Source organism: Monomorium pharaonis, chromosome 2 (genome assembly GCF_013373865.1).
Source record: "Monomorium pharaonis isolate MP-MQ-018 chromosome 2, ASM1337386v2, whole genome shotgun sequence".
NCBI lineage: Eukaryota > Metazoa > Arthropoda > Insecta > Hymenoptera > Formicidae > Monomorium > Monomorium pharaonis.
The window spans coordinates 5,385,071-5,394,284 of record NC_050468.1 but is presented as its reverse complement, the minus strand read 5'-3'; the positions used below and the strand labels follow the sequence as shown (position 1 = coordinate 5,394,284).

The 9,214-nt window shown below is 28.9% G+C and overlaps 2 protein-coding genes across 10 annotated transcripts; both read right to left on the bottom strand.

The window, feature by feature from the left end:
- Positions 1-438: 438 nt before the first annotated feature.
- LOC105833784 (cytochrome c oxidase assembly factor 8) lies at positions 439-3,139 on the bottom strand. Of its 8 annotated transcripts, none has more exons than XM_036283369.1 (4): positions 3,121-3,139; positions 1,628-1,873; positions 1,276-1,473; positions 442-1,194 (listed from the first exon to the last, which is right to left on the bottom strand). In XM_036283369.1, exons 2-4 carry the CDS (start codon positions 1,700-1,702, stop codon positions 997-999), a joined length of 471 nt encoding a protein of 156 aa, XP_036139262.1. In that variant the 5' UTR covers positions 1,703-1,873; positions 3,121-3,139; the 3' UTR covers positions 442-996. The 8 variants fall into 8 exon arrangements, with proteins under 8 accessions (XP_036139263.1, XP_036139262.1, XP_012531223.1 ...); XM_012675769.3 differs by lacking the exon at positions 3,121-3,139 and adding an exon at positions 2,806-2,937; XM_012675767.3 differs by lacking the exon at positions 3,121-3,139 and adding an exon at positions 2,710-2,905.
- An 813-nt stretch (positions 3,140-3,952) lies between these two features.
- Positions 3,953-8,317, bottom strand: LOC105833787 (transcription elongation factor S-II). 2 transcript variants are annotated; one of them, XM_012675773.3, is made up of 4 exons: positions 8,046-8,317; positions 6,721-6,898; positions 5,524-5,876; positions 3,953-5,121 (listed from the first exon to the last, which is right to left on the bottom strand). In XM_012675773.3, exons 2-4 carry the CDS (start codon positions 6,812-6,814, stop codon positions 4,786-4,788), a joined length of 783 nt encoding a protein of 260 aa, XP_012531227.1. In that variant the 5' UTR covers positions 6,815-6,898; positions 8,046-8,317; the 3' UTR covers positions 3,953-4,785. The 2 variants fall into 2 exon arrangements, with proteins under 2 accessions (XP_012531227.1, XP_012531226.1); XM_012675772.3 differs by having other exon boundaries at positions 8,057-8,314.
- Between the last annotated feature and the right edge of the window lie 897 nt (positions 8,318-9,214).

Here is a 9,214-nt window from a genome sequence, read left to right as displayed (position 1 = left end):
TCAAAAAATGAAATCAATTGCCTTGTGCTTAAAAATTGCATTTTATTTTACAAAACGGATCTTTTGCCATTTAGTAAATATTTTTGAAACATTTTTCTCACATTGCTATGGATCCTTCGGCATTTAAAGATATTCTTGCATAATAAGTAAAAATAAAAACTAAAATTTTGGTTATAAACAGATCAGATTTGTTTAAAAATTTACTTTTATTTTTATTTTATAATCAGTTTTCTATCATTAAATTATGGATTATTCAATCTCTGTAATCTTATGACAGTATTTGCTGTTATCTATATAAAATTGTGTAGATAATCATCTACATAAAAAATAGCATTATCCTGTTTATTAAAATGTATATGAGCATCTTTATCTTAAATTTTAAAAAAGTGTCTTACAAATTATCTAAAATGTGAATAATAGAGTATTGTTTTCTTAGTCTCAATCTTTAAATTATCATTTATTCTAACAGGAACATTTTTCAAATGTTAATAACAAAGTTGCATTTGGAAATTCACTGTCAATACTGAAAATATATGATGCATATAAGCTATAGATTTTTAAATGACAATGTATCTGTCGAAATATAGTCCAGATTACATAGATCAGAAAGTAGTAATGCAATATTAAACTGGGCCTAAAATTTGAAAACTACAAGAAATTTTGTCAGTTATAACGTGTGTGTCATATATTTTCTTCTAATTCTAATCAAACTTGCAAACAATTATTAAAGAACCTAATTTTACATTAAAAAACCACTTAAACCAATGTAAAATTCTCAAATCTTACATATATTTAAGTGTATTGATAAAATAATTTATGAAATTTTTATATATACATTTTTTATAATGTTTTGAGATGTGACATATCCTTGATAAGTATTTTGGATTACAATAAGGAAAGAAATTGTAACTTTTTTATAAATATTTAAATCTTAACATTATATCATTTGTATACATGTTTACATAAATGTTTCACAATTAATGTAATTATATAAATTTATTTAAATTTAAGCTTTGATATTTTTGCTGCTATTCCAAAAAGTAAAATTTTTAAATTTCGTTTATACCACGCAATGTTGTAATTGAAGTGAGATTCCCAATTTTTATCTAAAAATTGTTTATAAAATATTGACATGTCATCTGCGGTTAATGTTTTTCCTTGTGCTTTTAACATCTGTTGAAATTGTTTTCGTTCCTGAAATTTATTAAATTTCGTATGTTACGTTACTCTTTTATATACCATAAAAAAAAAGTAATCACAACTCAATAAAATTACCTCGATGAAACTAATATTATGTTTAGACCAAAATATCTGGTTCCATTGTTGCGTTTCTTTCCTAAGGTCCCTGTGCATCTTTTCTAAATATGTTTCCTTTGTAGAACTTGCAAATACAATAGGTCTTAGGTTCGAAACTGGATCAGGAGGACCAATTACATCATGAAGTTCAAGATTATTTTTTAATTTAGTTGTTTTCTGGCAGAAATAAAGAAATGTGTAAAATATAAATTGATTTAGATAGAAAATGTTATACTATTGTACATTCTTATTCTAGTAGAATATAATAATGATTAAAATTATTCTACTCCATGTTATAAAAACAAAACGTCAATTTATAAAATATATTTACCGTACTGAATAACAGACACGATTTTATGAAATGTTTCGTATGACAATTATGACATTGCAGCAAGATATTCACCATCTTTTTTAAATGTTATCATTCATACAATGAATCAAATACAATGAGATGGTTGTTCCTTTTCTTCTACGTCTATTTTTTCCTTTTTTTTTATAGCCCTGGCTTTATAAATTAGAGTTGATCTTAGCCAGCATCATAAATCACAACTTGCTTCTCTGTTTATTGGTCTAGTCTCTAGAGATCCATATCGTCCAATTATATTTAGTAAGAAGAAATTTGATAAAGAAATTAATAACTTAGTCATGTGGGTTTTACAATGCAAATCTTATTGTAAAGGTCAGAGCACATAGGCAATATAATAGACTCAAATTGTAAATATAAGTAATGCTTAAGTTTTGGTATATTCCATAAAATTCAAAGGCCATAAATAAAGATAAGTAAATAATCTGATTATCTCTAAATTAATAAAGACTAATTAAATTTAGCTGTTCTTAAGTAAATTTTTATAAAGTAATTATAAAAAAAATGTGTATTTTTGTATATTTATAAAAAGTGGTGTATATGTAAGCAGCATTTTGTTCCTGTAATAGTAATCTAAGAAAAAGTACATAAGCATTGACGTGAAAAAGAAATAAAATAATATTTTTAATTATTTTAACAAAAATTTGCTAATTTAAATACTAGTTTAAAATTACTACTGCTTTTTATATACGTTACATTAAAAGTACGTTGTTTTTGCACAAGACTTTATAAAAACTTTATTATTTAAAAATCACAAAATTTAATTATTCTTTCCTAATTTAGAGATAAAAAAAATAATCAGATTATTTATCTCTGAAACTTTACTTCGAATCTTACGGAAAGTGTGTGCCTGTGTCCCCGACCTAACCTCGAAACTTTACTGTTAATATTGGCTGTTTTCCAGGTACACAGACGACACAGTATAACAATAGGTTTGTTTTTTATTCCTGCACTGCTGCACTAGTGCAATAAGTTAGAATGAGAAAAAATATATTCGTCTTATTCTAACTTATTGCACCAGTGCAGCAGTGCAGGAATAAAAAACAAACCTAAAGGGTACGTTCAGAAAACACAACCGTTGCACAACAGTTGAGTAATTTGTTAATATAATCGGTCTGAATTTAGAGATAACAATAATCACTGACTTGTGTAAGTGAGACACATTGATATGTTCTTTCTCACACTAATGGACACAGTGTTACACTGTGTCATCTGTGTATCTAGCTCTGGGCCCCTATTCTTGAATTCATTCGCAAGAGAAACGTATTCGCAAATTCTGTTCTTACAGAAAAGTTAAAAATTTATTGGCTATCGTATGGCTTTTAACCAATAAACTTGCAACTTTTCTGTTAGAGCGGGTATTTGCGCATACGTTTTCTTGCGAATGAATTCAAGAATAGGGGCCCAGGAAAACAGCTAAAGTTACGTCTTATACGAAAAATGAACAGAATGGCCCTTACGTTCATGACTTAAGTCTGTTCATTGAATTGTATGGTAATGACTGCGTAAAAGGCATAGACCTTATAGATATGGACTGGCAATACCAAGCGAAACCGTGTCCATACTTCTCTCTCTAAAGAGTCCGGAAATATGTTTCGCGCATCTTGTACATATTATACATTGAAATCCAATGATTGGATACGTTTTGGTCACGTGTTTTAACTTATGTGTGTGTATATATATGTATATACATATATATGCATGTGTGCTGACATGCGCGATAGTTATTTCCGGTAACTTTAGAGAAAGAAGTACTAAAAAGTCTGTTTCTCTCTCGCACCTCTTCTGGACACCGTTTTCTATACACAAACTGTAAGCAATTGCCGGTCCATATCTATAAGGTCTATGGTAAAAAGTAGCTTTGCAACTGTTGTAAAATTTTTTTGTATGATTAATTTAAATCAGATAGAAATTGAGGGCAAGAATTAATTATATTGAAAAATTTCACAACAGTTACGAAGCTGCTTTTTTTGCTAGATGCAAATTGCCTTGTTTTTTTTTCATTGCACTGCAACATTGGTACAATAAATTATAATAGAAACACATATGTATATGTCTCTCACTCACTTATTGCACCAGTGTAGCAGTGCAGCGAAAAAGAATAATCACAATATAAAATTTGCATCATATTAAATACTTGAAGAAAGAGTAAGTAGAGAAAATTTAGATATTTTCATTATTTTAAAAACAATTTAATTTTTAATAACAAAAAAATAATTAAATTATAAAAACGTTATCAAGTAAAAATGTAATCACTTACATATTATATATTTAAAGTGTAATGTTAACACATTTTTCTAGTCTAATTTTAATTTATTATTTCAATTTGTAGTTTATTACACGTATGATACATCCTTAAGTTTGCAGTAATTGTCGAACATTATGTAGAAAGGTAATTAGAAGAAAATTTTGAACACGATAATATTGTAGCTATCTATATTTCAGACTTATAGACACAATTTGTAGCTCTAGATATCTGAATTCCAGCACAGTGACAAAGTAATTATTTATCACACGCATAATTGAAAACTTAAAATGAATTGAATTACAGTCAAAATTGCATAGCATGAATTGCAATCGCAATTCGAGTAAAAGCGCATCGATTAAAATGTCGTTTACGAATTTTAAGAAATATATTTATTAAATACTTCCTTCTGTAGGAGGCATTCAGATTTCTGTTTTAATGGAGATCTAATAGTTTGAATATATACAGTGATATAAAAACATACTTTTCGAAAATGTCACTATGTTAATTGAATCAATGTACACTTTGTTCATAGTCTGCATAATTTAGTTATTCAATCAAAAAATTTTTCAGATAATCCAAAGAAACTAGAAAATTTATTCCATGCAATCTCTAATAGATATAAAATATTTATAGTAGAGTTATTTCAATTAAAAATTATCATGATTTCTTTACAAGTGAGCGATGATTTAAAAAATGCAAAAATTACGAAATTCAAAAGTTGTATATTCGATTGATTAAAGAGAAAAGTTTTTTTTACAATATAATAATCGAAACCACAAGTATACATCTTGATATTAAATTGAACTTATAAGTAGTAGATTCTAAATGAATGATAATTGAGAGATACTTTTTGTCACAGCATGAATCAAGAAATAGTTTAGCAGAATTTCCATCGATTTCCACATTCGTTACACAACACGAAGGTAGTCATCGGTTCGTCAGCTGAACGTGTCTGCACCTGATTGTATGTGCAATTGCGTTTCTTGCATTTGCCGCATTTGAGCAAGTCGGTCTTAGTACCCTGCACGGTAGCGAGTTGGGCATCATTGATGGCTTCTTTTTTGAATTGTTCACGCAGTTGCTTTATCTCGTCACTTGCCATTTCCTCCGCCGTCATGACTGCTAATCTGGCGGGTGTAATCGCACCTACCAGGAAATTTGTTCGTAAATTGGGATTCTTTACGTCGCGCAAATTAGCGACTCTGCTGCGTACCTGTATTTAAGTATGTAAACAGAAAAACATTAATGTCAAATTAAAATTAAATTATACAATTTTGTGTGTGTGTGTGTGTGTGGGTGTGGTGCGCGCGCGCGTACATATATAACTGTGTGTGTGTGTGTGTGTGTGTGTGTGTGTGTGTGTGTGTGCGTGTGCGTGTGTGTGTAGAAATATATATATATATATATATATATATATATATATATATATATATAATATTATAACAAAATTAATATTTACATTACTTCTAGAGAACTTGAAGCAAGTAATTTGTGATTAGCTCATTACTTAACTCATATTTAATACTGCTATAAATAATTAAAATTTTATTTTCTCTCCCTGAATAATTTTATACTTGCATCACTTTTATTGCTGAGGTGCAATATGTTTAATTACCCTATTTTTGTATCTGTTGTCAGTATTTTTAAATTCTGCATAGATTGCTTCTTCCAATTCTTCTGCTAACTCTTCGGGACTGGCACATCCATCGATGACTTTCCCATCAACACGTAAAGCTGCCGCTAACAGTTCTCTGCATTTTAATCTGACTGCATCTGTTGTGGTAGGAGCAGGGAAAGACGCCTGTTTCCTTTGAAAGTCTTTAACAGGTTTCTCTTCTTTCACTTTTGCATCGGTTGCATCTGTCATATCTTTCTCCTTCTTCTGATCGTTTTCTTCCTTCGCTTTGTCTGGTTTTTCATCCTTCTTTTTTGAACTCGATGATATTGAATCTTTCTCTTTATTCGATCCTAATACCAAACAAATTATACCAAGATTAATTAATTACATATAGATTAATTAGGGCTGATGATTTGCTTCAAAGACTTTGATATTTGCACTTCAAAGCTTTAAAGATTTGAAGAATCAAAATTATATAATTATTCATTTAACATAGTAGTAATATTGTAGCAATAGGTAGACATAAAAATATATAATGCCTTATACTATATATGATAAAATCCAAAATAAGTTTAATCTTTTATTAATTTTAGGATTCTGTTTCAATTTTTCGTGTTTAGGATAATTGTTTTATAAGAAAAACTTAATAAGTCAAAACATTCATATTAATTTATTACTTTTTATTCATTTGAGAATAAATTAATTTTTATTTTTTCAAAGTTCTTAATTATTTTTTAAAATCTTAGATTATATCATTAACTGTTATTTTTCCTTTCTTTGTATATGTATATATCATTTGTATTGTATATGATTTGTATATGTATATATCATTGAAACTGATTAACTAATTATTCCAAAAACCTATTTTATACATGTTTATTTAATGAGAATCATTTGATTCTTTATTAGAAACTCTGATCAAATTATATAAAATATTCTAAGTTATAATATAATACTTTCAAATTGTAATTCAAAAATTTTATTTTATTTTTATTTATATCTATATCTTTAGCATTTCCTGAATAAATTTACAATTCGTATAAATATATTTTTCGAAGTTTAATTCAAGTTAATTTCAAATCCACAAAAAAATTTGAAGCTTTGAATGTTTAAAGTTGCCAACTCTGTAACAGCTTTATTATTTATTAATGATCTATATATAAAAATTGATTATATTTCAGTTAGTTTGCATACCAGATAAGAATTTTTTCCAATTTTTAATGAGAGTTTTTGACAAAGAAATAACTTCCTCATCCCTGCTGGATTTTCTCAAGGCATTCACAGTCATTCCAATACGTGTCTTAGTCAAAAGTTCCAAGTCGACAGGCAACTTCTGAAGTATCTTGAGCAGTTCCAAAGCCTGTTCTTGGCCCTAATTAACAAAGATGTATAATAATCACTGTATACAACAATAAATATTTTGTTTCAATATAATTTTGGCTATGGTCAACTTGATGTTACAAATGCTTTGAAATGTTTTTCTTCTACTTCTACTTTTATTGAAAGAAAAGAGAAAAATATTTTAAAACACTTGTAGCATTAAATTGACCGCAATTAAACATGATATGTGTACAAATTCTTTATACAAACCTAATATTATAATATTTATTTTAAAAAGAAACAAGAGTTACAAATCTTAATATGAAATATAAATCATTTAAAAGTACAAAGTATAAGATATTTATTATAATTTTTTATTGTGACTCCAATTCTCTACTGAGTTGAATTGAAGACTATTGTTTGAGTTTGAAGTTTGAATTAAATTATAAATAAAAAGTGACATATGTTGATTTATGTCAAGTGTCGACTGTTTTCTAAGGAAAATAGCCAATATCACAAAAATCTCATCTATCATCTCTCATAACATAATATTATAAATGATCATCATAATAACATCCTTATAAAGTTATTATGACTGTATTTTATCTGACAAGTGACATAAAATGACACTTTAAATACTTTACAGTAATGTACATTCGCAACGCTGTATAATATTGTATACAACCAAGTATTTTCCAACTATGGCCCAAACTAACACAACTATACACAGCTAAAATGCTGTGTTTGACTATGTTATTTTATATTTTGGATATTGATATCATAACATAATATCATAAGAACTTTTAAGAAAAGATTTTTATGTTCTATCTGAATCCATGGATATCAATACATTTTTGGCGATATAAAATGTAATGTTGAAATAAAAGATGAAATAAAAAAGCTAAGCAGCATTTTAGTTATAATCGACATTGTGTAAAACTGTTACATAGTGTATTCTATTGCTGGGAGAACAGCTTATGTTCTATCTGGGGAGCAACATAAAACAACAACAATCGAACATGGCATTTTACTGTAATGTCACACTTGGAAAACACCGAATCGTACAGTGTGTTAATATTGCCTGTATGAGTTATGGAAAAGCATCCATCATTAAGAGAGGAAGTGCGCTTTCCTCGCATCGGAAGATCTCGTCTTAATACGCGCGCACTCCGATATACTACGATCTTTATTTTACTCACTTATTACTCACCGTCCCGTCACCACTCGACATCTTGTTGAGCTTCTTTTGTATACGTAGCACTTCCTCCTCGGCGCTCATTGTCAGCGATCACACGAAATTACTTCACAAAATCGGTTACAAAGAAGCGCGAATACGGACAACAATCGTTGACGCTCACGGCCGTGTCTCACGATTACTGTCCCGCGACATGCAACGGTGAACTTAAAGATTAAAGCCTATATATGTACACATACATACACTGGCAGCGAAAACGCACTGTTACACTGATGCAACAAAAACGAACAGACTTATGGTCTGTTCTCTTTCGTTGCACTTTGCTGCACTAATGCAATAAGTTAAAATAAGAAAAAAAAATTTGGTTAAGTCAGCGGCATAATTCACGATACTTGTTTTCGTGCTAGATTGCTTGCTGGATGAAAAGATTCTGTTCTAATTGGTGTATTTTTATTTATCTTTAGCAAAGAGTAAAAAATCATATAAAAGATGCTGTATCAGTAGTGGGGGTACGATTTACTGGAGACGGATGTAGTCGAGCAGTCATCTTAAGTATCCACTTTTGTGACATGCGCATCAGCGCATTTTTATGGTATGCTTTCATGGTAATGTATGCGCGTGTGTATGCGTGAACATCTTGAATACCCAGTATACCCACTTTTATATTAAGACATCCGTCGTCATCGTTGAAACCAAATGCTTCCTCCTGCTATTCGCTATGGAATAAGCTTGACGTTAGTAATATATGAGTATTATATATGTGATTATTCGTTATTCTTTATTATATTATGTCTGTGTATAGCATTCTCAGGGGGTCATTCTATATTTCTGAAGAAAGTGAAAATGTGAAAAGTGATAAGTGAATGAGTAACACTGTCTCCATTGATTGATATATACTTTTAGCATTAACGATATACACCAATCACTATTGTTCATTTTTCAAATTTTCACTTCTTCAAAAATACAGAATCGACCCCAGACTCATGGCTATCTCACTATTAGTTTCTCGTAATAAAAAAATTTCATCAGAAAGAATAAAGGCATTGTATATTATATTGTGATTTTATATTAATTATATATTTTAATCCATATTTTAATGAAATAATTCCTTGGAGATGCAAGTCCGCAAAATTGAATTCAAAAACAAAAGTAAATAATATGTATTTTGATAGA

What these genes read in the sequence shown, in the direction of transcription:
- LOC105833787 (XM_012675772.3), bottom strand. Translation starts at nt 8,125, where the DNA reads ATGAGCGCCGAGGAGGAAGTGCTACGTATACAAAAGAAGCTCAACAAG. An exon ending in TGTCGAGTGGTGACGGGACG is followed by an intron (nt 6,899 to 8,056) that starts GTGAGTAATAAG and finishes TTTGTTAATTAG; the next exon opens with GGCCAAGAACAGGCTTTGGA. An exon ending in TTGGAAAAAATTCTTATCTG is followed by an intron (nt 5,877 to 6,720) that starts GTATGCAAACTA and finishes GTTTGGTATTAG; the next exon opens with GATCGAATAAAGAGAAAGAT.
- LOC105833784 (XM_036283369.1), bottom strand. Translation starts at nt 1,702, where the DNA reads ATGGTGAATATCTTGCTGCAATGTCATAATTGTCATACGAAACATTTC. An exon ending in CGTGTCTGTTATTCAGTACG is followed by an intron (nt 1,474 to 1,627) that starts GTAAATATATTT and finishes TATTTCTGCCAG; the next exon opens with AAAACAACTAAATTAAAAAA. An exon ending in ATAATATTAGTTTCATCGAG is followed by an intron (nt 1,195 to 1,275) that starts GTAATTTTATTG and finishes AATAAATTTCAG; the next exon opens with GAACGAAAACAATTTCAACA.